This window comes from Drosophila miranda, chromosome 2 (genome assembly GCF_003369915.1).
Source record: "Drosophila miranda strain MSH22 chromosome 2, D.miranda_PacBio2.1, whole genome shotgun sequence".
NCBI lineage: Eukaryota > Metazoa > Arthropoda > Insecta > Diptera > Drosophilidae > Drosophila > Drosophila miranda.
In genome coordinates this window covers 13,871,072-13,898,423 of record NC_046675.1, presented here as the reverse complement: position 1 = coordinate 13,898,423, position 27,352 = coordinate 13,871,072, and the positions used below count along the sequence as shown (strand labels likewise).

Here is a 27,352-nt window from a genome sequence, read left to right as displayed (position 1 = left end):
ACATCGAATAAAAACATTTAGTCTGCTCTCAGGACATGACCTGCACCTAGGACCCGACCAGGAAAGTGGAAAGGGGACGTTGGAGTGCGGACAATCAACACAAACAGAGCCGTTCTCCGAACGCGCAAAGCCAACAGGATAAATCAACAAAAACATAGTAGCGAAATTATTTTGTTATCATATGCGACATCAAAACAAGTCGACGCCCATATCGCATGTCCCATCCACATGGCTCATAGTTCGTAGTTCGAGATGGGATATAAGTTTTCTGATTACTGGTTTCGTTGCCACCCAGCTGATTTATGCGTTTGTTAAAGCTACAGTCGATGTGAATTAATGAATCCAAGCCCTCTCAATAATTGGTATTTACTCCAGCAATCTGCAATCCCACGCTCGGCATGGGAAGGCCACGGGGCAACAGTTTTCCACTCATACTCAGGTAAGTAGATCAAGTGCTTTCTCCATTTCACTTTCCCTCGGCACAATCACAATGGCAATAATGGAGCAGTCTTGCCCTCCTGCTCTCCGCTTGCACTCTTTGCCCTTCTCCCTGCATGGCCCATCAAATGCTTAGCCCATTCACGCACACGCACACACACATGTACACGGTCACCCCCAGCACAATGCAACTTCTATAGCATACTTTGTAGCGCATCTCTTGACACTGATAACACATGTCGTCCCAGTCTCAGTCCGAGTCCGAGTCGGGTCCGAGTCCGATTCTGGAACGCCCTGTCCGTGGAGCATTATATGGAGACTTGGCTGGGGCTTGACATTCTGCAGTCAGCTACCGAAGGCAGCTTAGACTAGCTTGAACCCACATCTCCCGCACAGTGAGGCAGCTCACAGGGTATACTTAAGAGAATGCATTTAAATTCTACTTGAGGCTGAAATTAAGCTTGAGCCAGTGTACATAGCACTGCGCTGCCCCGCCATTGTGGCCGGCCAGAAGCGCCTTCCTGTCACATTTTGCTCTGCTTACTTGCCTCCTCCATCTGTCTATCTGTCCATCTGTCTGCCTCTGTCCAAGTGCCTCTCTGCGACAGTTCCCTTGTCCCTTGTCCCCTGGCCCCTGGTCTGCTGGTTGTCTTTCTTTTGCAGCTTCCTTTGTCCTGATGTTGCATTCAACTCGTATTTACTTTACTCACAGCTTTTGCATGGCATTGTGCAGCGCGACTGCGGCTGTAACCTAATTTTGTGCACTTAATTGTTTCATTATGGCGCCGCACAAACAAAGGGCTCGACTCTGCTGGGTCAGAGGGAGAGCGAGAGGCAGCCATTTCCATGCGAAGGAAATGTCGAAAGAAAAGTGCCCGAACACCGGCCCAGCCACAGAGAAGAGAAGGGAGGAGAATGAGAATGAGAAGATTTGAAAATAACGTAACGTGTAATGTGGCTTTGACTTGATTGGCCGGCCTTTGTTGCCGTTGCAGGGCGGCCGCATACAACCTACTTTGGACGGCCATTGTTTGCTTTTAATTAGCCGCAATAAACGCACTCGCACACAGGCACACGTGCGGTGGGCCCACTTAAAATAAACAATTGCAAATGGTATTGCACTAAGCAATTGAATTCGAGCCGAGGCCTTGAAACAATTTGTACACAAAATGTGCACCCCTGTGCAGGACACCCAGCCAATCCCAGTCCTAGTCTCATTCCACCTCCTGCCCCCCGATCTGTTTGTGCTAATTAACTTGCACAACATGTCCCTAACTTTGAATCCATTTCCATTTAAATGCGCCTTTCCCTCTCCATAGTTCCCTTCCACGCATGCGTTTGTGGGTGTGTGTGGCTCAAAATCAAATTAGTCAGGCAGTCAGGGGCAGTCGGGTGAAATATAAATCTGCTGATTTACACAGAAATAGGGCCAAAGCCAGAGACCGCTGCCAGCCATAAAAACAAATTAAGCCAAAATGTTAAATAAACAACTTTCGCTGAACCCGCTGACAGTCGTAAGCCAGCCCGGCAGCCCCAGTCCCGTGTCCCCCCGGTCCATGGTCCCTGGGCACCAAAGACAAAAGTTATCTTATTAATTCTTTGCCACATTTCACACACTCCCCGCTCGGTCGCTCGCTCCCCCTTATAACCCTGCCCACCAGTCATCACGCCCCACTAAACACCCCCCAGTCGCCGTTAATACGCACAATCAAATGTGATAAATATAACGAAATATTGTAGCATAATTTTGGGAAACTAAGCCGACAGAAATAACACTTGAACAAATATTAGATCAGCCCCGGCTCGCATTCTTCTCATCACTCCGCGTTCTCCCTCCCCCAATCTCTCCTACTCTGGACACGCATCTTGCCTCGTTTTTCCATTTGCCTGCCTATTAGGCCCTGTTTGTTGTAGCCATTTCTGAATGAGTACGAGTACAAGAACGGAGTGCCGAGGGATGCCGAGGAAGAAACAGAGAATGAACCATCTATGTATGAGTAATCGCTTTCATGCTTGATGACCGAAATGATTAATGGATTTGGGGGAATTGAGCCAAGTCCAAGATTAAACGCAACAGTTTCCAAGCATTGATCATTTGTAACCCACGCTCCATACGCACTTGTACATCTATCCATTTGGAGGGGCTCTTTTTTTGCTAAGAAATAAACCCTTCAGCATTTAAGTGGTGGCAGGAGTGGCCCTTACGGCCCTTGAAAATCATTTTGAATTTTTCAATGGTCAGGGAAATACATTCGGATACATGACTGACCCTAAGACACTCTGAAGTTTGCATCTCTGTACCATTGAAGAACACCTAAACTAATTAAATACTGAAGAAGCACATATTCATATTCCTTCAGGATACTTCTAATAGACCTGTGAATCAACTCTGAAAGCGAACAGCTTCATTCATTTATCCAACACGTAAATAAATCAATTTGCTAAATTCATAATTATCAGACGGCAGCAGCAGCAGCAGGGAAAATGAAATTGCCTCTCTCCAGTTTTGAGTCGAGCAGAGCTCGCATTTGAATAATTTCCATTTGCAGATGGTAGACAAATATAAATGCCTTATCCCATGGACGAATCAACAAGCCATAAACAAGCCAAACGAGCAACGCCAAAGACTTGGCACAATGCAAAAAGGATTCTGCCTTCTGCTGCTGCTTCGGCTTCTGCTTCTGCGAATCCTGGTCGTGATGCCTCGCTCCTGTTTATTCTGCTGGTGTCTGCCCCTGTCCCTGTCCCAGTCCTGGTTGCGTCTCGACAAGTTTTTTTTTTCTTTTCGCTGCTATGGTTTCAGCTGCTTCTGGCTCTGCTCCTACTGCTGCTGGTGCTCTTGTTTGGGCCAGTGGTTTTGTCATTGTTTTTGGCTTGGCATTTGCTTTCGCTACTGCTATCTGGCCGCAAGGATTAATGGGGTCAATTTGGCTGTGACACGCACCCGCAGTCGTACTCGTACTCGCAGTCGCAATGGGAATGGGAATGTGAACTGCAACTGGCCCATGAAACATGGCCACGGGATGCGGCTCATTTCACGCAGGCTGAGTGCACCGGCCGTAGAGAGAGGCATAGCGAGGCAGCAGCAGAAAAGGACGCGGGAGCGGAACTCAACCCCAAAGACAAATATTCCATTTCAATTTACACTTTTAAATTGCAAACTTTAGGGACAACTTAAAGTCCCCACGCATACACACCCACACCCAGACACACAAGCAAGGATGAGCATACGCGAGTAAAAACTAACATTCCTTCGCCTCACACGCACATCCCCAATAACACGCAACAAGAGAAATGCGAGAAGAAAGTTGAAAAACGAACCCAACTGGGGACGACAAATTCAACATGTCAGGCATTAGAGCGAGCCAGAGGGAGAAAGGGAAAAAAAGAGAGGGAAAAGAAGGAGAGAAGGAGAAAGAGAGCTGTCACGAAGATGAAACTATTATCCACGGAAATTAGCGAGTTCCAATGACAAAAACACATGAAATGCAAAAACTTTTCGCCCTGCTTCAAGCTCAATTTCTAAATTGTTGTCGACATTGTTGCTGTTGCTGTCGTCCTTGCTGCCGCTGTTGCTTTTGTAGTTGAAGGTCCCCTTGTTGTTTTCCCATAAGAGGTTTTGTCTCCTCATGAAACTCACTAATGCGCATTTAAGCACAACCAAACCAAACCGAACCGAACCGAGCCCTCCCAACCAGGCATGTGTAAAACTTTCAGTAGTTCTATCGAATACCAGTGCGAGTATTTGTTGCATTCTGCTCAATATTTAATCCGTTTACTGCTCTTGCTAGCATACTTGCTGTCGTTGGTTTAAAAAAATTAAAATTCAATTTATTAACAACAAATTTCATAGGTGTACAGTTTTTTGACTTAACTACGACAGTGGCTGGCTCTGGAATTACCATATTCAGATTATCCTAGGACCTTTACTCTTCTGTCTCAGAACAGCAGATATATATTACAATATTTAATTACTTATGTTGCTCAAAATTTCATAATTTATCCCATTGTCGTTCCCTTTAGACGAGAATACGTTTCAATGCCTTAAATACAACAAAGAAATTGCCATAGAAAATAAATAACCTATGCAAAACATTTCTATACGAGTGGATCCTTTCTCTAAATGGCCAAATCGAACAGAAAAAGTGTCACTAAAGCCTTGGCAGTCCATACCTCTCGCTTGGCCATAAATAATTTCTGTTGCACTCACCAAATTTGTTTCCCATTTGCCAAGACAATCTCTTTAAGACACGTTTATAGTAATGTGGATGTATATATGTGTGGATGTAACATTGTATCTATGTTTTTTTGTATCTTTATTCGAGTGTACATCTCGAATGACATGAGAATAGCCCAGAACGCTGTTTCCGCTTGACTTTCAGGCCAAAAAACGACCGAAAGGGAAGGACCAGAAAAAGGAAAAAATTGAGGCACATAAAATATGCGTAAAATATATGCGCAAAAATAGTTGGGTCATCTAATGCCAGAGCCAAGTCCAGACCAAGATAATTGCGCGCGCCCGTCTTTGTCCTTTGTGCTTTGCATTATCTATTTGGGAATCCCCAGACCCCTCAGCCCCATCTGCCGCATCAGCCTCATCGCAGGGACGAAAGATACACTCAAAAATTTTACGACCCCAAATGGCATTAAATATCCAAACGTACTTGACGCGACTTTCTTGGCTACGTGAAGTTCTCAGCTCGGCTCAAGGTTCTGCCTGGCTGGGGTTCGGATATCTCTGGGTTAGTTTTTCCTAGTTGCAAGTGAGGCAGTGTGGCTGTGTGGCTGGGAGGGGGAGTGGTGGGATTGCTTTTATTGCCGGCCATCAAAAAATGTTAAAAGCCCGATTTCCATGCCCATTGTCTGCGACTGTAATTGCTTTGGCTTTGCTCCACTGAATGTGAGTGTGAGTGCTGAGTGCTGAATGAGGGCGAAGGAGTGCTCATAGGAGTCACAGATTCGCATTTCTGTTCTACATAAAGCAAAATTGATGGGTACTCTTATACTGCTCCTTAATAGACTTATTTGCATTACGACTTTGATTGTAGCCCGAAATAGCACGAAATAAAGTCTATAAAATTTAAAACAAATTTTTAAAAAGTGAAAACATTCAATGTCTTAAAATAACTCTTAAAAGGAAGACACAGTCTTTTAACATTACTATTCCATAACATTTTCTATAAAATGTTGTCAACAGTATGTCAGTAGCAGACAGATAACATTTTATGGAGTTTTCAAATCCAATGGTCGAATTAACAGTGCATTAAGAAAACCTAAAACCCAACTCACTTGGTTATTCATTAATTTAAAAGACACATGTAAAAATAAATGTTAATCGTTTACTGATCATTGAGCAATCATAAAGTAATTTTGTTCCTTTGCATACTCAAACCAAAGTACCATAATATGAACATTGCGATACGATTTCTAACAATTAAGGCTACAGCTTACAATTAAAAGGATGCCAGTAATCCATATCATGTCTCTCTCAATAACATATACTGTAAAAGTGCTGTTCTGTTAAGACAACATTATGGTCTATTACAGTCAGCTAACATTTTGTAGACTTTTCGTTTTAACATAAGTACGACCCACGGTTAAACTAACAGTGAACTAACAGACCGACAGAATCTGCCGAAATTTATGAGCGAAAAAGTAATAAATGATTAATTTACAATTTCCTGTCAAAATTTGCACAATAGTGTTCAAAAATATGCCTTAATCTTAACCCTATAAATAATCTTTGGCCCAATACTGATTACATTCTTGAATGCAAATAACTTGCAGCTTGACAATTTCAAATGTTGCCGCTTTCCCTGTAACCTCTCCTCGAAACTGACCCAGAAACGAGAGTCTCGGCTGAGAGAGCCGCAACCGAAGCCCACCGGGCGACAAAGCTACGAAAGAGAAACATATCCTGCCACACGAACGAACTGTCGACATCTTTGGATGCTGACACGAAGCGCTTAACTTCTTCCTTGATTCCGTCACCATCGGAGGACTGCTGCGACAATATGTTACGTTTACTATGGTCGCTTGACTGACTTGCCTCAGCTGCGGCACAGGCAACGGCGGCGGCATCGGGACAAGCATCGGCATCGGCACCAGCATCGGCCACGCTATCCATCGAAGACAAGGCAGCTGCTTTAACGGCTCCAGCTGCTTGAAGGGAACACGGCTCCGTGTTTCCCTTCGTCACCCATGACATCAGCGAAGTACCTCTGCTGCGGCGCTGCCACTGCCACTGATGCAGTCGGTGGCGCTACCACTTCGGCTTGGCCACACGCTGAGCGTTGAGCCGCAGCGTCGGCGTCGGTGGCGGCCACGGCAAGTGGCCCCAGCATCAGTCTCGAAAATCCTTCTGTGCGTGCAGAGGTTGCTAACGCGCGCCCGTGCCAACGACCACGCGGCGTATACGCAACGCCACGTAGAAAAAGACGAAATTCGCGCGATAAGCGAATCTGCCCGAAAGTGTGAGTGAGTGCCCCCTTTCGTGTGGCGAGTGTCGAGTGTTTGCCCCTTGGCCGGTAGCCGGTGGCTGGTTGCTGGCCTGGTTGCTTCCCGTTTGCCGGGCGGGTCCGGGCCGCACCGCGCCGGGCCAGACTGGACCCAATGAACCATGCCAGAGGCATTGAACTGTGGCGCTGCCTGACTGGACCCCCGCTCCACGGCTGTTGTGTTGTTTTTGGTTTTGGTGCTGGATGGGATCGATGGCCATCGAAAAGTCTTAACAAGTGTGAAAGGGAGGGCCTGCGGCAGCCCTTTCCGCCTGATTATGGCTGCCTTTAATGCTTCTGACAGTTTGCTGCCCCCCGCCCCTTCTTTTTTTTGTGGCTCGGCTCTTCTGACCAGGGTTCAGATTTGAGCCGCCATGTTCACTTGTCTTCTCGAGTGCTGGCGAATTAATTAACATGACAATGACGAAGGTGAATTGCGTGTTTGTAAAATGCTCCAATCAGCACTCGAAAGCATTTCGAATGGGCCGTCCTTTTTTCTCTGGTGATCCCTAACAAGTCTTTCGCATTTTTCGAGGCATTCACAAGTTTTTAATTAGACCCTTTGACAAATTACCGTTCGAAACACGCCACAATGGCCCGTAATTAAATGTTTATTGTTTGCGACTTTCGGGCTTGACTAGCGGCTGTTCCTGCCCCAAGACATGTTCCACGCCAGCCGACACTCTCGGCGTGCCTGATTGAAGCCACTCGATGGCACGGTTCTAAAGGAGTGAGAAGGCAGATCTAATTGTTGGCTGTCGGACGACAGGGTGTGGCGAGGCCACCACTCAAGGACTCAAGGTGCTGGGATGAGTGCTGAATGATGATATGATATCATGTCGATGACTTCCACGAAAGTTGGAGTTGGGTGCAAATTATATCACGGTTGGGTAGAATCTCTTTGAGTGAATGGGGTATTTAACAAAGGGAGGAAAAGCTATGTGCAAAGCTGGATTAATTATCTATAATTTCCCATAATTAACTTCTCATTGGTTTGATTTCACTGCACATCTTGGCTGCCATGAAAACCATCAGTCGAGCCATTTCTTTCTCTTTGAATTAATTTTGACTTAAAGACATGGGATATCTCAAGAACCTTGGCCCCTCAGTACATTCACGAAGCGATAATTTTAAATGGTTGCCAAGATTTTCCAAAAATTTAATTTCTTCTCCATACATTTGATAGCCATTTTTATGGACATTATATATACATACTCTTCTTAGCTTCACTCTATTTGATTTTAATGTATTGAATGAAGGAAACTGTGTATTGCATGTGTATTTACATTTATTCTACCACAATTTATTCTTCTACTTCAACAAATATACCAAAATCTATCGGGCAACTGTTTGTCTTTAATCGTTTTTTCTATGTCTATAATTTCACTAGTTATAATAATCTATCATTGATCCTTCTCCAAATATATTCAAAATCAAAGTCAATTTAAAGTCCAGGCCTCTTTTATTCTTGTATTACTCTAAGATTCACTTTGGCTTCACTAAAAACTAGATCCCACTTTAAACAAAAGAATGCTATTTTTTTCAAAATTTAAGTGTTACGCTTGCCGCATAAGAGAGTACAATTTTGCTATATATATTATTTATAGAATATATAAATCAATATCACATTAAATTTTCATTCTATGCTTCGTGCCGCTCCTCATAGCCTCGGGTTTGCTTTAAAGTTGTGCCATGGCAACGTGTACACAAGTCATGCTCCCCACCCTTCGACTCCCACTTTCGACTTTCCACTGCCCCATCCCCATCTACATACCCAGTCCCACTCCTGCTTTCATATTTGTCTAGCATTAGGGGTGAGGACTTTCAACTGCTGCTTCTGCCTCTGCTGCTTCTGATTCTGCTGCTGCTGATTCTCCTGGTTCAAGTGTGGCCACTTAAACCCTTTTGACAATGTCAGCCATCAGGCTCAGATGATGGCGATGACGACGACGATGATGATGATGACGCTGACAAAGTGGATGATGATGATGTGGCTCAATTCAAAACAGCCGTCGCACAAGCAGCAGAAAAAACAAGCGAATCCTATGCATATGTATATGAATGGTTTTGAGTGTCTTTATGTGCGGCAAGAACTTTTGAAATTGAAAAAAATTACCGGTCCAAATATATCATCAAACAGAAAAAGTGGCAGAGCAACGATGTGTGGACGATTTCCACTTACTTAACCTTAAGGTTGTTGCTGCCACAAACCTGTATAGATATCTAAGTATTTAGCTAATTTGCTTTTGGAGAAATAAGCTCATGAAGCTAATACATTTTTTAGGCAAACAATGTCCACGCAGAGGACAGGAATTGAAAATGAATCATTTCAAGTGAAATATTCCCTCGCAATCACTCAGATTCAAGTGGTAAATGCTTAGAGGGAGGCAGTACCCAATGCCACCATCAGGCAGCAGAAAGCAAAAAGCAGCCAGCAGTCGAGTATTTTGCAATAATAATTTATAAATGAATGAAGAAAGGGCGCACAGCAGCCAAAGGCAAATAAAAATAAATAAATAAAAATGGCAATGCGGCATAAAATGTTCCGAGGAGCTGGCCCCATCCCAGTACCCGTTCCCGTTCCCATCCGCATCCCCATACCCATCCCCATTCCCATTTCCATCCCGAGTGGGGAAACGGCGGAAATGTAACTGCGACGCGTTTATTTTATTGCGTATACGCGGCGCAGCAAAGTAGGCAACAATTTGTATATGAGCCTGTGTGAGTGTTGGGTGCTTTGTATTTGCTCATGTGTGCGTGCGTACATATGCCCTGCTTGCACGAGTGTGTGATGTATGTTATATGGCAGCCACAGCAGCGGCTTAACTTATTTTCCACAAAATTAAACCATCAAAAATTTGCCAACAACAATGTGGGAATAATTTATTTGACTCATGTTGGTTCTCTGCCTCATCTCCACCTCCAGCATTTGGCTCCCGACGCCATAGAAAGCCGCACCAAAAATAAAATAAACACTCACACATACAGAGTAAACCCACTCAAACGAGCATTCATAGAGAAGGCAACAGCAGCCGCAGCACCAGCAACAAGAAGAGAAACAACAAAGACTCTGGCGTTAGTTGCGGCTATGGCTATGTTGGTGACGCTGCCGCTGCCACAAAGGACAACCCGCACACAGACACAGATACACGCACTATAGTGCGCCTGTGACCCACTCATTCACTTGACGCCACACGCATACATCGACAGAAACAACAACAAAGCTTCCATCTTGTTCTTTTTTGGCCCAGGGGCTGCACACTTTTTGTTGCCGAAATTAAATAAACAGAGCAGCCGGCTAAACTGCCACGCCTCCTGTGCAGGCTCTGCGCTAGCCTCCTCCCACCCTGCGATGCCGTGATGATGAATTGAGGATAATGCCGGCAGGGATTTTGGGAAAATAATGCACAAAACTCATCGCTGCTCTCGTTCTCAAGCTGGCAATCCATATTTTGTTTTATATTTCCCGGCACTTTTGCGAGTACAGGCTTTGGAGTAAGAAGTTAGAAGGAAACCTTTCGATCAGCATTAATAGCCATCTTTGAAGATCATCACAAAGATCTCAAAGACTAAAGTCTTTCAAGTTTGAATACCCTTTTATTCAACAATCGTTGGAAGCGGACGATTGCTCAATGCCTCTCCAGATCAAATATGATTTAATGATTACATATTATTATGTAAATATATCCATACGGATATCATATCTGCAGATTCAACCACTGAATACCAGGTACCTCGTTGTCGAGGCACTCGAGTATTTTTTCAGCCTCCTCCACGAACTTGGCTTTGAAAAGAGTTAAGCGTTTATTTATTTACATAAATTTTCGTGCTCGTTGTTCATTTTGCCCTTTTTCCCTTTTCCGATCTCTCCACTGCTCGTGTTGGCCCGCGGGCTCTGTTTATTAAGTCTCGAGTGGCAAGTCCCACTCCTACTCCTACTCCTACTCCTAGTGCGAGTGCCAGTCCGAGTCCTAGTCACACTCCCACTGTTAGGCCATGTCCAAGACTAACTTGGTGTTGTTGTTGTTGCTGCCGTTGCCTTTGGCTTAAACACAGCCAATTTCATGCAAAGTTGGATGCGCCCCACGTCGCTGTCCTCCACGTCCGTGATGGATGACTTTTGACGCCAGGCAACGTTTGGCGGCCAATTTGATTTGCGCCACACAGGCCAGACCAACTGAGGCTAAGGCTGAGGCTGAGTGTGAGGCCCAGGACCAGGCATAGGCACAGGCTGAGGGCTTGCCAACGCCTGCAGCATACATCTGTCGATTTGTCAGACAGTTGGCGTCACAGTAGAATTTCTGTGCAGGCTTGGGAAGCTGGGGACCGGCCCCAAAGTAGCCGGCAGTGTATTACAGATTGAGTTTTGAATTGTTAGCATTTTTGTGTGCCGGAGCAGCAGCGATGGATAACAAAGTAAGGGCGGCGGTGGCACAAGATGAATGTGTTGCGTAACTGGCAGACAATAGACCGATAATACAGCATTGAAGCTTAAAAGCCGTTTAAAGTCAGATGTAAAATGCATAAGAGATACTTCTTAATATGTAAATCAGCTTGTATGTGTATCCTATGTGGACTTACGTCTCCTATTGTATAAGATGTGGTCCTAAGTAATGGTTAAGCCCATTGTAGATCTTCCTAATACAGAACTTCAGATGTATCAGAGAAGGTACGAAAAATGGTACTTCTGGGGATAAGGGGATAGACCTGAGATGGCGCAATGAATTGGAGTACTTATATGCATAAGTAGGATGTAAAATATTACCGTTAGGTAATTTTTTGACAAGAAATAGGAACTTTCTTTTTATCATTTGGTACAAAAAAATTTTCGTGATGAACAGGCCAAGATCTTGTATGAATCTCTTCACTGACCTGACCTCGCCCACTTGTTATGAAAGCTGGCTTGTTTAATACATTAATCTGGTTAGCATCATCATCATACCGAAGTGTTTTCATATCCACAGTGTTTTCGTTACCCTTTACCACCTGTCATAGCAAATTAAATCAGAGCCCGAAGCTGGATTTAGCTTCAGCAGTCCTTTACTCTGCCTTGGTCCCGATCAACTGTTCCGCTTCCATGTGGCTCGCTCTGTGGCAGCTCGCTTAGCACAAAGACAATCCGCCTGACGGATACGCCACATGGGTCGCGCGTGACACGGCAGCAGAAAGCTGCGTGCTCCTGGGAGGCCCAAACCCACACCCAAGCCATCCTGCCACCTGCTGTCTGCCCTGTCCCGACTTTAAGCCAATGCTAAGGCGGGCCTGTGCCAATGTCTGAAAGTCGACGATACAGACATAAATTCCGAGAACATAACAGTATCTGGGGCAGAGCAAAGCAGAGGCAGCAGCAGCCATAACAACAGCAACAGCTCCGAGCGGAGCGGAGAACGATAAATCTTTAACGTGGATTTTGCATGTAAGCTAGCAAAAGTCTCCGCCACGGGATGATGCATGAGCCGAGCCGGGAATTTAATATGCACGCTCTCGCTCTCGCTCCCGCTCCCCAGTGCCATAAGCAACTCCTTGTTTAAATACTGCAGAACCGGAGCTGGCAGCAGTGAAAGTGCAGCGTTAATTTGCCCAATAAAATGCAGCCTGGAACACCCATCGTCCCAGCCATGAGGAACTAGCGTCGCGGCCATAAATATCAGCAGCAGCCCCCGAGCAGGGAAAAGAGCCATTCGTGACAAGACAAAGAAAGAAGGAAAGTCGTCGGGGAAAGCCAGGGGACCGCAGCAGGGAGCGTGCCGCATTTAGAGGCAGTCAAACTGCCAGCCGTCGGGCACATCGCTTCCTGCCTTCTGCTCCTGCCTTCCGCTGATGGTGTTGCTCCAGCTCTGAGCCGAGCATTTCCGTTTCTTATCGCGGCAATGTAAACGCGTTTCCGTTTAATGCTCAGCATCAGCATCAGGCACACCCACAGTTCCAGTCGCAGTCTGGGAGCGACATTAAACTAGAAGCTCTGGTCTGGATTACAAGTAAATTGGAAAGGATTTGAAGATGAGCCAGCAGTCGGCGGTGGTGCTGATGCTGCGTCTGCTCGGCGCCCTGCTTCTGGCCACTTTTAATGGTAAGTAGGCTGAATCGTAGCTTGATATTTATGAACACGATTAGCAGTAAGTCCCCCCTGCCCCGCCCATAAATGTCATAAGCGCCGGGCTATCGCCAGAGCTGCGATTTATATTCGCAAGCGATTTATTTGCACAACTATTTACGAGCCCTCGCATCGGCATCGGTGGCAGCAACGGCAGCAGTGCAGCAGCTAGATCAGCGCCACTGGCAACAATTCAATAAATGCTGCAATTTGCACCGACAACATCCATAAATTTATCTTAAACGAACAAACATTTTTCTTGCAGCCTTGCCGGCTGCCTGGCAAATAAAATTCGATATGCAAAAGGCTTATCGTTGCCACAAAAGGCAGCAGCAACAACTATAATAAGTAATAACTAAAGCCCCGCACACACTACAACACCATTGCAATGCATTTCAATTCGTTGTACACACACTCGAAACATATAAGGGCATAGTGCATAAAGGTCCCATAAAAATAGTAGCGAGGGGAAAAACTATAGCCATCTCAGCAAGTAAATTACGGAATTTGGTGAAGCATATTTGTCAAAATAATGTACATTTGTTTGCATTGAGGAGTCTCATATTTCATGTGCAAAGTGAAATATCTCATATAAAAGGGAATGGCTCGGGCCAAAGAATGATGGATGGCGAAAATGTAAAGTTTCAATCAAAAAGCTGCCATGAAAAATTGGAAATAAATTGCTGCATAATCTAAAAAGTCAACGTATGTACATATATAAGTGCGTAGGTCAGAAAACAAAGGAATTTTCTTCATCTTTGTTTTTGATAAATGCTATCTAACTTAATATATATGATACATGTGTTTTGCAAACATTAATTAGAAGCTTAACAATTTGAAGAAATATAAGCAAAAATGGGTGCATAAAGAAAACTTTTGGCAATGCCAATTTAAATTTAATTATTCAGCAAAATATTCGTAATTCCATACCGAAAGTCAGTCACGACTCTCACCTCTACCAAGAGCACATTATATATATATAAATAAAATCTTGCTCATACTTCAAATCTGCAAAACACCATACAAATCGTTTTAGCTTTAATAAATTCTACTCGGAATCTGCTATGCGGATATCCACAAAAATTTATGGATTCAAAAGACCTTTCAAAGGATTTTTGTTTCGTGTCGATAGAGTGGATATACCTGATATATAGAGCGACCCAAAGCTTGAAGTTTTCCACCATTTTAAATGTTTCTTCAACTTTTCATTATTTGTTTAACATTTGTGTTGTAGGGTATAGTCCTGTTTTTATACGCTAGCTCCTTCGTGGCACTAATTCTCAATCCTTCAACCCCTTCATTGAGTATATTAAATGAACTGTGCCTCACAATCAGGCACATGTGATACAGATCTGAAACAATTAGGTCAACTTAAAAAAAAAACGTAACATTTGGAACAAAGGGTCGAGTGTAGGCATCTTCATCCTCATAGAAAATACCTCATACCTTGCAGTTTCATTTTAAATTGGAACTTTAAAACCTTCTCTGCATGAAGCAATAAAACAACAATATTTGAATTTTTCCAAACTGCTCGATAAGCAGAGATTTTCGGGTACTTTCATGTTTGCACGGGTATGCATGGTGAAGTAGAAATCCCCAAGAGGGGACCCCCGGCGGGATATATGAAAATATTTGCATGTGGAATACAATATTTTGGTTTCGCTCTGGTCGCGCGCACTGCACGAGCCCAATAAAAATATGTCAAATGCAAATTATGCATATACTCGTAAATAAGAATAAATATATGAATCAACAAATAAATATGTCACATAAAGAGAGATATGCCCCCACATCCACCCGCGGCACCGCCAACGACACTGCCACCGCCAGCATCTTTGTGTAAAAGTCAATTTGCTGTCGCCGCCCAAAAGTCGCGAGTGTCATAAACATGGCGGAATGTGCGTGAAGCCGCAGCGCCGCCCCGCGGCATGAGGCAGGCAAATAAATAAAAATCGAGCGTGAGAGCGGAAAATGCAAAATAATTGCATATTTATGTGAGCCCGACCACTGCTGCAGAGCATCAGAGGATCCGTGGAGCAGGGCACCAAAGGAGCTGCTGCGGGACGAGTGCAGCCATAAATCCCAGTCGAGTTGCTTCTTTTAATATGGCCCGAAATGCGCAAATGTCTGACTGCTCGTAACATTCGCCGGGCAGACGTCATCGTCATCGCTGGCCTGTCGGGCAGGAATTTATTTCAATTAAATTACTGCGCATTCAGGCATTTACTCAAAGAAAAGCCATTTCAAGGACAACGCTACTTCGAAGACTCTTCGGAGCAAGCAGGCAGCAGAACACTGAAATTCACTTGAATCCGATGACTGAAATGTTAAACTTTGGGGCCCTTGGACCCGCCCCAACAATACCACACACCAACTTCCGAGGAATCTAAAAATATAGACACTTTCATTAAAGTTCTGGGAAGAACCAATCTCCCCTGTACGACCAAACAAAATGGGGTTACATGTACACTTAAGAATTGTTCATACAAATCACCATATTATTTTGTTGCTTTCTTTTTAAATCATTTTCTATTATACGACACCGACTGAGTAATGGATCAAGTTTTAATATTTATCAATCATTTCTACCAATTCAGCTTGAAGCTTACACTTTCGCCTCTCTATTTCCAAGTGTTTTTTCCAGTTCGAGATGCCCAATCACGAGGTTTCTCATTTAATTGTTTCAGTTAAATCGGAATAACATAAATATTTGTGGGCTCAGTAAAAGCACACTCAAGTGGATCGCCTTTACACACATTTCAAATTTAATACTTTGAAAGGACCTTAAAGATTAATATGAACTGACCGACGATTGATTGCGCAACAAACAGCTCCCATGCCTCGCCTTTCTTGCAACACCCACAGCATCCAGAGCACCGCACCCACAGTACACAAAGCCAACGAAATTAACTAAAAATCAGTCAAGAGAATGAAGGGGAGCGTTTTATCTGGTCGCTGGTCTTTGTCCTTTATCTTTGTCCGCTGCGGCGGAAGAGGAAGCGCGTTTGATAATGATAATAATAATAATGCCAACACTTGTCCATTGTTTTAGTCGCTGGCAAAAGCAGCAGCGGCAACAACAAGATGACACTTTAATAGCGCCACTGCGGAACTAAACAAAAACCAAAATCAGCGAAGAGTGGAAGTGGAAGTGGAAGGAGATTGGAGAAAGGCGACAGGCGAAAGCCGAAAGGAGGGTTCGTCGACTGCCGCCAGCTGTCATAATGAAACTGTCAAGGACAATGGGGGCGAACGGAAATACAAAGTATACGTGTGCCCCACCCACCATACCACTACACCACTACACCAGAACACCTCCCCCATCCACTCGCCATCCGCCACTTTCCGGTGTCGGGGTCGGGTCCCAGTTTTGCGATAAAAGCGACAAACGAAATGCTGTCTGACGGGCAGAGGCCATTTATAAGAGCATCAGTTACAATAACACTGCTGCTGGACCAGGACCAGCAGCAGTAGCAGCAGCAGTAGCAGTAGGAGAGGGCGCAGGGCGTGGCTGGAACGGTCCGTCCCCGGCTTTAACAAAAGCCGGGGCCATTTTCATAAATTAAAAATGAGGAAGTGTATGAAAATAAACAAAAAGCAAACAGCCGCATGGAACCAAAGCTCCAGCCGCAGCGGAAATACAAAAAGCGTTGATAAATAAATTTCTAACAATGCACACACACAGACACACAAACACACATAGCGAGCAGGGGACCAGAGTCAAATTCTACCACAGACGAGGCGGAAGCACAGTCCAAGATAAGCAAGAGCCGAGTCAACGTCAACGCCTTCGCCTTATGCCTAGGTCAAGATTTGTGACTACTCAAAACACTTAAAGCACTTTTCTTGGCCCTTAAAGCTACTCCAATACTGCCAGCCATCATCGTGCCTGGTGTCTGGTCGGCACCATGCGATATTCAACGCGTGCCACAAATTCGGAGGACGCGCGTATTCCGTAAATGTGCTTTATGGGTCGCAGCAGCCACAGCGACGCACTCACATGCCCTGTGCTCATCCATCCTGCCACAATTTGTGTCTGGCAGGGTCGCACATGCCACTGCAGCAGCAGCAGCAGCAGCAGCTAGAGCCAGCCAGACCAGCTCACCAGCGAGCTCTTGCCAAGCACTGGCCAGCACCAATGGCCAAAGCCGCTGCGGCTCTGATGGAATTTATGAAAATACACTGTCTGGAAGACCAGCCAAAACAAATACACTCACTCACATACCAACTGGAAGAGTCGACAAGCCAATGCTCTTTCCGTTTTATCTTAATTTAGAAAAATTACTGAAATAGTAAACAGTTCTTCGAAATAATTTTAGTTTGCCACAAATCCAACGAACCAAGGAGCTTAAAAATACATAGTTGGCCTATAATCAGAACGAAACATCACCTTAATTAAAAATATGTTGATAAAAAACTCCAAACTATTTATAATATTGTATAATTTATTCATGAAATAATCTCTCAACGTTCGAAAGCTTTTAAAGGCAAGGCCAGGCTACCCCAAGTAATAAACTCATTCGCTCCAACCGAAAATGGGTCTGCGTACTGGGTAACCAAATACCAACAGCCATAGAGCACTGCCCCAACCTCAGTTTCAGTTTTAGCCCCGGCTTCAGGCGCATCCATTCGACGACAGTTTCCGTTCTGCTACGCTCTGACGGGGACCGTTGACCAAATCCCGGCATTTTATTTTATATTATGTACAAGATTTCGTTTCGTTTTTATTTTACTTATTTTTTGTGGCTTTTTCGGCTTGCCCGGCACGTGCAGTTTTAGTCGTTGCTTAGCCGTGGTAGGTGGCCGTGGCCGGCTGTAGATTTTCACTCTAGATGGGACCGGCTCGGCTTTATTTTTGGCTTTTGGCTTTTGGCTTTCGGTATCTGTTTAAATTAAAGATTATGCACAAGTAAAAGAGGGGACGAGGAACCAGACGGGACGGGAGCTGGGCGAATCTGGCATTCAAAATTTAAATATGTGAACAAAGGACGACCTTGGCACCACGTGGCGTATGATGGATTTGGGACTGTGACGTCAATGCGAGCGGAATCAGACGCTCTCCTTTTGTTCGGCATCGTGTAAACAGGCAAAATGCTGCACATTGTCGCTCGAATACAAAGAGCACAATAATTGTAATCATAATAAGCCATTTAGCACTTCAGCCTTCCCTCTCTGCCTTTGCCTGCATATTTATAATTCATATTCATATTGTTAATTCTTTGAGCACTCACCCACTTAGCCCCTCGGAAAGCCCTCTTCCGAGCTTCAGGCCCTGAGCTCCGAGCCGAGGGCAGCTGCCATAAAAGCATCATAAACATTTTACAGCAGTTGCAGATGCAGCAGGAAACAGCGCCAGCAACGGAAACAGTCCCAGGACCAGCACCAGGACCAGGACCAGGACCAACCAGTCCTCCCCCCATCATAATTGCAGTCAGCCATTCCACATTTTGGCCTAGTCCCCGAGCGGATGGCTGAGGGAATTAGGACGGCTTTGGCCCTATTGTCGAAAAGTGTGTGTAGAAGGTTCTTCAAGCATTTAAGCCGGGGACACTTTCCGAGCCGAGTGTTTGTTCTTTTTTTTAGTGGGCCCTTTGATCCCGTTGCAAATATTTAAATAGGCTTAAAACTCCCCTCTCCCAAATTCCTGGAAATAGCACACCATGCATAGATTTTATTGAAGATTATTTCTGGGAACTCGTCTGAGTCGATGCCAATGATGATTGAGATAATAACAACTTGCTCTGGTATGTGATTGGCCTTGTACGGTATAGGGTATCTGGGCAATTCTGCGAACAGCCCTCGCTCCCATTGTTCCACCGCTTGTTAGCCTCAGGTGTAAATTACAAATCTGAGCAGAGCATAATGAATGAGCCAGTCGAGCCGTACTGGCAAAAGAGGCGACTAAATGAAATGAAATCGCAGTGAAAACGCTTTCATTAAACATGCCAGAATGGGAGGTGCAAAAGTTTTCCGTTTCCCATTTTCTGGAGGGGGAGACGGAGGCAGCGCGACAAACTGCGGCCAAGTTGATTAGAAAGCGGAGGAGAGAGTCTCGCCTGGGACTGTCAGGCAGGCAGGCAGGCGGCAGCCTAATGAAAAACTTGGAAATTTACGGTCAACGAGTTGTCAAAGCGGCGTACAAAGCGCCACCACTCCAGGACCAGGACCAGGAACAGAAGCAGGACCAGCACTGGGACCAGCAAGGCTATGCCCATAGTTTCAGACGCCAAGTCAAACAATTAAGCCGGGCCATGTTCCAATGGGCAGGCAGAGAGTCAGGAGGCACGGGGAACGGGGCATGGGGCAGGAGGCGGTTTAAATAAATAATTGCCATCGAAATTAAGCAATGGGCAGCCTGGTACAAGGGGACCTGCTGATGGGAACTGAAAACTGGGCGTTGTAATCTCGTCGGACCAGGACGAGCAAGGAACGAGGAAAAAGCGACGACGTCGAGGACATGGCGACAAGGTAATGCGCGGACACGGACACGGAAGCGACTCTGGGGCATAGCGATAGCAGGAGTAATGACAGGAAGTCCTGATAAAGGAGACAAAGAAAACGCATGCATTAACACAGATAGCGGCCAAGCGAAAAAGCTGACACTGAAGGGCAAAAAAGAGGAAGCGGAGCTGGAGGTGGAGGTGGAGGGACAGTTGGCAAAAGGTTCATTAGCGCTGATCGAGAGGCTCCCCCGAATGGCGGAAACTGGCAGGCCAAATGAGCCCTCTGATATGACTCTATCCGAGGGAATGGGTATCCGTTTCTGGACAATGGCCAAGAGGAGGCCGCACATGCACATGGGGCCCCACACGCTCCTGAAACGAGTATTCACTAACTCATTAATAATTATAGCCTCATCGGAAATGGCACGTTGCTCTGCCAAAAAGCAAATATTAAATTGCAATCAAATGTTGCCTCAATTTTAATGCGAGCCGCAAAAACCTTTTAGGCCCATGTCCAATCCTCTGAAACCCCCCGGAGCAAATGGCAGAAGTTAATGCCAGTGCGGCACATATGAAAAGAGGGACAGATTACAACACAATTTAGTGCTAGAGAAGGGAATGTGAGACCATACGATATAACAAAATGAATACAGCAAAAACAAAAGAGTTATAGTAACCAAAAAAACATCATCTAATCCTGAAGTGCACAAGAAATCAAGTCTTACATCCTTTACGATGATCCTACCTTTCCATCGCCCATTTCCATTTTAAAGTTTGCCAGATGCCAGAGGTCGAAGGCTAATTGCCAGTTCGTCAGCACAGATTTCGTGACAATCGCATCTGTCACGTGCTCATCTCTAGCTTACACACACACAGCAAGGCAGCAAGGGATGTGGCTGTGTGCGTACATATGTGTTCACGGACATTTTGGCGACCCAATCTTGATGCTATCATCAATTGTCAAATAACCAACTGTGTGAGATTTGCGCACCAGCTGTGGCCAGAAGCGTTGAAGCATTCATGGCACTGCAAATCAACGGACACAGACACATGCTCATATGGCCATGCCACCATCTCACTCAGGCTCACGCACACGCACACGCTCACGCTCACGAGATAGGGACACACCCATATGGGACTCCGTCCTCTCCCCCAGAACAGCTCACTTTGTGGGTTATTTGTTTTGGTCATACGCTCATTTCGCCCGTGCTAGGGAAATCGAATGCAGGAGTGACCCAAAAGCTTAGGGAAACCAAAAAAAAGGCGGAGGGGAGAGCAAAAAAGGACCAGAAAGTAGGGAAAAGGCAAAAAGGTTCGACTAAACGAATCCTTGAACAAATCGAGAAGTGCACAAAAATCAAGAGCAGCAGAGTAAACAAACGAAAGGGGAACCGCAAATGTACAACGGACATCAAGCTACCAAAACCGAATCATGGCCAAAGGTTGTATCTGCTGCTCCTCTGACTCTGACTCTGAATCTGCCCCATCCCCATCTCCATCCTTATCCTTATCCTTATCCTTCCACAGCTCCTGTTTGTGCTGCTGCCAAAAACCCAAACGACGAGCAACCAGAAACCAGCAACGAGCAACGAGCAACGAGCTGAGCAATCGTAAATCTTCTTATGTGCAGCAGCATTTTAACGATAATTTGCTTTATTGGAGCAGTTTAGATTTGGCCAGCGGAGCGGGCCGGACCACCAGTCAACCGACAACTGGAGCGTACCCGTGTGTCCATACTCCGGCCTTCACGCTCCCTCCCCCACTCCCCTAATGCCCCTGCCTAATCCTTCCAGGAGGGAGCTGGTTGAATAGTTTTTGGCATCCCCTTTGAATGTTTGAACCGTTTCCGTTTAAATGGTTTTTATAGCAAATTTATGTAGAGGAAAACACTTTTAAGGTTGACCGAAAGGACATACGCAGAAATCCATAAAAATAGCTCCGTCGCAACACACATGCGACACAAGGCCCAAGCTCGAGCCAGACCCAGACCCAGACTCAGACCCGTGCCGGTCATTCGTGTTCCCCGTTCGGCGACTGCCGTTTAAGGTGTGAACAAAGATTTGCCACTTTTGCTGGTCATTTGGCCCTGGTTTCGGTCTCGGTCTGTGTCTGTGTCTGGGTCTGGGTCTCAGCTTGGTCCCTAACCGGTGCCGGTGCCTCAATATGTGCCATGAATAATGGCCGGGCAAATTGCTCAGCAGCTTTCCAGCTAACTGGATTGCAGCAAATTGCCCAGTTGACCAGACTGCCACACTGCAGTCAGACAACCTGCTAATGTTTCGTCGTTTCTGCTCCTCCAATCGTGCTATACGAGGGTGGGTAGTGTTGTAAAAATGTTACCACATCATTTGCAGTAATTACCTCGTCATTTAGCAATTGACTTTGAAAAGGTACACACACATATATATATATATATACATGTACTGGCAGCGATGACTTGTCACCTTAGTCGGAGCTCAAGCTGCTGATGGCTTTCAGCTTAAGCAATTGTATGTTAATTATATCAAGTGCTCTCTGGCGGGCTGCAAAGAATAAAGGGTCGAGTGTCAGGCTTAACCTGTCACAGTAAAAACACGAAGTTCTTATTTGATTTGATTGATTTCTGAGGATTTCAGAATGTCTTAAAGCCAAGATGCGTATCATTCATTCTTAATTCTACTCCAACTACAGCCTACGTCTGTGTCTTTCTAAGTGTAATAACTCAATTCAAATGCGTTCGACCGCATTTAATTAAAATATTTTATTAATTTATATCACCAAACAGGCCACAGCCATATAGCCATATAACAGTGTATGCATACGAAGGCGAAATGTGAAAAATGACAGAGCGTCAAAAGCCACATAAATTCACAGCAAAAACAAGAATACAAAAACAGTGGGGATATACTTTAATTACATTTCTTTATAAAAGCCGAGTTGGCAGCGCACTTGGCCAAACCATTATTTAAATAAATAAATAAATTACAATTTTACATTAAGCCAAAAAGGAAATTCCATGTAAATTTAAATCGCATACGACCCATCACACATTCTCTCTGGCAAAAATGACAAAAGGAATATGAAAACTACCGTTAAGGAGTCTTTTTTGGTCTTTCATATCTTCTCTGACTTCTACTAAAAATTAATTCATTGCATTCGTTCACTGAGAAAAAGTGTTATTCCAACAACAAATGAATTACGTGAGCCAGAGAATAACTTCTCTTCTCGGCCATTCTTCAAGAGGATCAATATCTCTATTGACCTATCCTTGAATATTGTGCGGATACATGATTATTAGTGACTTTTTCCCTCAGTGTTTCTTAAACTTACACTCTGAATGCCGCGTCCTCGGAGGCGTCCAGTGTTGACATTCCATTCATAATAAAGAAATCTCCGTGTTTGCCAAGGAGCTATATACGAACAAGGGTGAGACTCAAGCGTAGTCCGAGTAAATATTCCCTTTGTTACACTCCCTACGTGGCCTTCCACTCCGCTATTGCTGTTGCTGTTCGTCCTTTTGATGCACTGTACTGCTATTGCAAGAAACTTCTTTACCGACCCTGGGATTGGATTATGTTAAGCATTCGGCCAGTCGTACTTATTTTTCACCCACCCATATGGAGCGAGGGTTATTTCAGTGGTACTCTGGTATTTTTTATAAATACTCGTATCATACTACCCATAGCCCAGCCGTTACTAAATTTCCACAGTTCCCCTTCGACTTGTAGAACTGCTGAAGCTTCCCTTGCGCTGGCTCGAATTGCCTTGAGGCAGTTCTGGCCGAGTCTGGTCTGGCCTTTCGCCGGCATAAATGTCAACCACTGTTTGTTATTGTTGTTGCTGTTAGTGTTGTAGCAGCCACTGTGGTGGTGCCACTGCTCTCGTTGTTGCTGCTGCAGCTGCTACTGCTGCAAGTGTGACTGCGGCTCTTGCTGTCAACAATGGCTGACGCCAACAATGTGACTGCCGTGCCATGGGCACTTCCTAGCGCCAAGACTTTACCACTGAGGGCCACTCAAACTTCCACAGTCACACACACAGTCTCACTCGCAAACACTGCCTTCCACCACATGTTGCGTATACGCCACGTGTGTCTCACTGCGGCAGTTGTAATTGTAATTATTTTCGCTATTCGCCCAGATTTGTTAAGCCATTAGGCAACAGGTCGGCAGCAGCAATATTACACGTAGTTCTCCCTCAGTGGGGCACATCATATTATGGGATTGGGTGTGATGAAGGCGCTCGTATTCTGCTTGACTTCTCTTCACAGCCAACGCACAGTGGGGTCTTTGGCCATTTCGGCTTTGTCAATAAATAACTTTTGAACGAAAAAATACATTTCCAAGAAACGTGTTAAAATTAAAAGATAAATCTTGCAATTTTGAATCTGCACGAGTAAATGGTTCCGCTATATCTAAAAACTCTACAATACATTGTCAAAGTTGACCGTGTTGCCAGTGCATATTTTCCTATGTAAATTATGAATTTTTATTTATTTATTGATCGATTATTTTACTTAATTTGAGAAATTCGGACTTATCCTGTGTTTTTCTTTTCCTTTTTCTTAAGATTTTCAAAAGTCTTGCGTATATTCAAGTTATCTAAAGCGCTTACTCAGAAAGTGACTTTTTCCACCTCTTTTCGGCTGCGGCCCCACTGTACGCCGTCGCCGTCCCCTTGGGATGGCATAATTAAATTCATTTATGCGCGACCCCTCGAAGTGCCAACTTTGGCCATAAAAACCCAAAATAACCATAATAATGATAATAATATCAATAACAACGAGAATTACTTGGCAATAGTTGAGCGCGCTTCATAAAAACCAGCTGTTAATATTTTTCCATTTTCATATCAACGTTTGTGTATATATGTACATTAGATAGAGAAAGACAGACATCGACTGAGAAAGAGAGAGAGAGCAAGACTCAGAGGAGGACAAAAATATAAATTTTTCCGTCTGAAGTGCCATAAACTGCACATCAGGCAAATGTTAATGGGCGTATAAAAAATTTAACCCTCCGCTTAACGAGGCATCTATTGCAAATTGATTCATAAACAATTAGTTGATCAGACCACTTAAAGTTGGGCCAATGCCATCAAAATTCGGCTAAGAAAATAAAATAAGTGGTTCTCTATCTAGTAACAATTTCGATGGTGAGGGCAGAGGCAGAGGATATATGTATTATTTCCTCAATTTAATATGACAGTTCCAAAAATTGTTATCAGGATTAAAAACCCAGGCAATCCTCTCCTTTTCGCTGGAGATTAACTGTATTAATCAGCTCAAATTTTTATATTTTAGTTCAAGAAATTATAGATGAGTCAATGCAAATTGAACATTTTTTAAATTTTTAAATGCAAATTTCAATAGTACGAATCCTTTCTATAGAGATAAACGGAAATACATTTTCTTATTGACCAATTTACTGGATTTTCGCATGATGCAACTCTTGGAATTATTCAAAAGAGACGGGAGGCCTGCTTGAGTAAAGATTTTATTCAATAATTATTCCCCTGCAATAATCATTTTAAATATTTCATCCTTTGCTCTACTTTCAGTTGCACAGCCTTCACGGACCTATATAACTGAAGCACTTGGGTTTTTTTTACTCCCTCACTTGTCCTGTGCTAAGTCATTGTTACACCGCTCCGCTTAAAGTTGATCCTTTCCATTTATCAATGGCAGCTCCTTGGAGCGCTCTCTGCGAAATATGATTTATGTGTCCCGGGGCGCTTGACTACCCGAACCGGATGAGGGTAGGGGGAGGACCGCTTGAACTGTCGAAAGTTGTAAGTGTTGCCAAAGCAGCTTTCTGTTGCTACTAAACGAAATCGAAATCGAAATCGAATGCCAACCTAATGGCCGTTGGGCAGACAGCGCGCATAATTTTACACGCAGACGGCCGGATGGATAGACGGCTCGTTTGTCTGGCAGTAGTTGCTCCGTTTTGCTCCTCTTTTCTGTTTCCTCTCGTCTCTCTCTCACTCTCTATTAGCACGAAGAAAATTTGAAATTATAATTCCGTCCGGCTAGGCGGCAAACTTCTGCTGCCCTCCGCCATCCGCCGTCCGCCGTTGGGTGTCCGCCGTCTGGCATGGCTCAGTTGGCGTTGGCGCCGACCCATAAATATAAATTTGATTTTTTATTCAGGCTTTGATATGTGAACACCAACACTTTGGCCAACTTTTCGCATCTCATCCAGCCTCGGATCATGTTACAGCTGTCAAAACTAACAGAACCCACACTACGAGTACGTTCATGCCAAATATCGCACAGACCAAAGCTTTAAATGCCGCTCTGCCGTTTCATTTGCATCATTTCGATTTGCATTATTGGTCATAAAATGTGTCTAAACTTTGGCCATAAAATCAAATCGTTTAATTCAAAAAGTCGTTAATTTTATTTCTCTCAGCTCAATGGCAGTAAATAGAAGGAATGATTGTTTCAACGCCTCGTTCTTTTGCTTGAATAGCGATACTCTTTTTGAATTAAATCTTGATTATTATCATTGACTTTAAATTAATCGAATGCGAATATATATGTCACAGCGAGTATTCTGTACTTAAACTTTTATTCAAGACTCGTTTAATATTTAATATAAATAACTAAAAGGAAGACTTAGTTAGACTTAGTTCTCTCCTCCTGGTTCTAGAGTCACTCTCTCATTCATTAGCTCTCTTTGGTTTCCCAATAAAGCCTACAAATAATATGATAAAAACAAAAATTTGTTTAGCAAACCTTTACTGTTCATGACCCTCTGCAGAGCCGGAAAACTGTTTGCTAGATGTTTTATATTAATTTATTTATGTAGTTTATTTTTTCCTAGGCCCTTGTTTGTCGTATCTGGTCACCCTGTTATACGAATATATGGTACGAATATAAAGTACACTCCTCAAAGTCTACAGAGCCTCGAGTTTGACCTGCTTCAAGACGGTTTCAATTCCTATTTTGCTATCCTGGACACAGTCATAATGCAGTGAGGCCGTTAAGAACCTCTCAGGCCCACTCACTTGGCCTGGCCCCTTGCATGTCAATAGCTGTGAATTTTGATTATATGGCAGCGCTGCGTCTGCCGTTGACAGTGATTTGCCTTTGGCAAAAACTTTTGCACCATTTCTCCGCAAGTCGGAAAAATGTCAGAAAAATTCTCGGCCCATACGAGTACGAGTACGAGTACGAGGACGTATGCATGTTTAAGGAGATCGAGCGGAGGTGCTGGGAGGCAGATGGAAAGCGGCTATCCAAACCGAGGCAAAAAGAGGCAAAAACTTTTTCATTACGCAATTTTTGCGCTTCGTCTGCTTATGTACGCACCTCAATGCTCTTAGTTTTTCCAGCAGGAGGAGCAAACGGCCGTGGCAGTGGCAGTGGCAGTGGCAGCAGGCCATAGTGAGGGACTTTTTATCAAAATCACACTCATATATCCAGCTTTGCTTAAAAACTTTTCTAATTCCATTAACGTTACGCACATGCTTTGCTACTGCTATTGCTCCCAGTCGGGCTCTGGGTCCTAGTCCTGCTCTCTCTCTCCCTCTCTGCTCTTATTGTGGTTGATGAAGTTTGTGGCCCACTTGCCACGTGCATTTGGCCTTGGACAGGGACAGGGACAGAGAAGAGCCAAAGATTTTGCGTGACTTTTCAGATTCCCGGAGAGAGCCAGAGCCAGAGCCAAAGCCAGACCGCCACCCACCTAACTTTAAAATAAATAATCAGGGCTAGAGGCTTACCGACATCTTTAATGAGCTCTAGTTGGGTACAGATTTTTAAGGACTCTCCTCCTTCGATGGCAGTCAGTTTCAGGCCCGGGGCCTGGGTCTGGGCTTTGTGTTTTTCTCAAATTCTGCTTCGAAAATTTAAATAATTTTTTTACCATTTCCCAACTTTACTGCCTGGCATGGGG

General features: G+C 44.4%; 1 protein-coding gene across 4 annotated transcripts in view; it reads left to right on the top strand.

Annotated features, from left to right (window-relative positions):
* The first annotated feature begins 6,773 nt into the window (after nucleotides 1-6,773).
* The window catches only part of LOC108154331, a 40,659-nt gene continuing 20,080 nt past the window's right edge, over nucleotides 6,774-27,352 (top strand). Inside the window, exons 1-2 of one of the 4 annotated variants that reach the window (XM_017284593.2) lie at nucleotides 6,774-6,911; nucleotides 12,530-13,005. In XM_017284593.2, the coding sequence (XP_017140082.1) occupies nucleotides 12,936-13,005 (70 nt within the window). In that variant the 5' untranslated portion in view covers nucleotides 6,774-6,911; nucleotides 12,530-12,935. Of the gene's footprint in view, nucleotides 6,912-12,356; nucleotides 13,006-27,352 lie in introns of all 4 variants that reach the window. The other 3 variants (XM_033389881.1, XM_033389880.1, XM_033389879.1) reach the window with 3 other exon arrangements.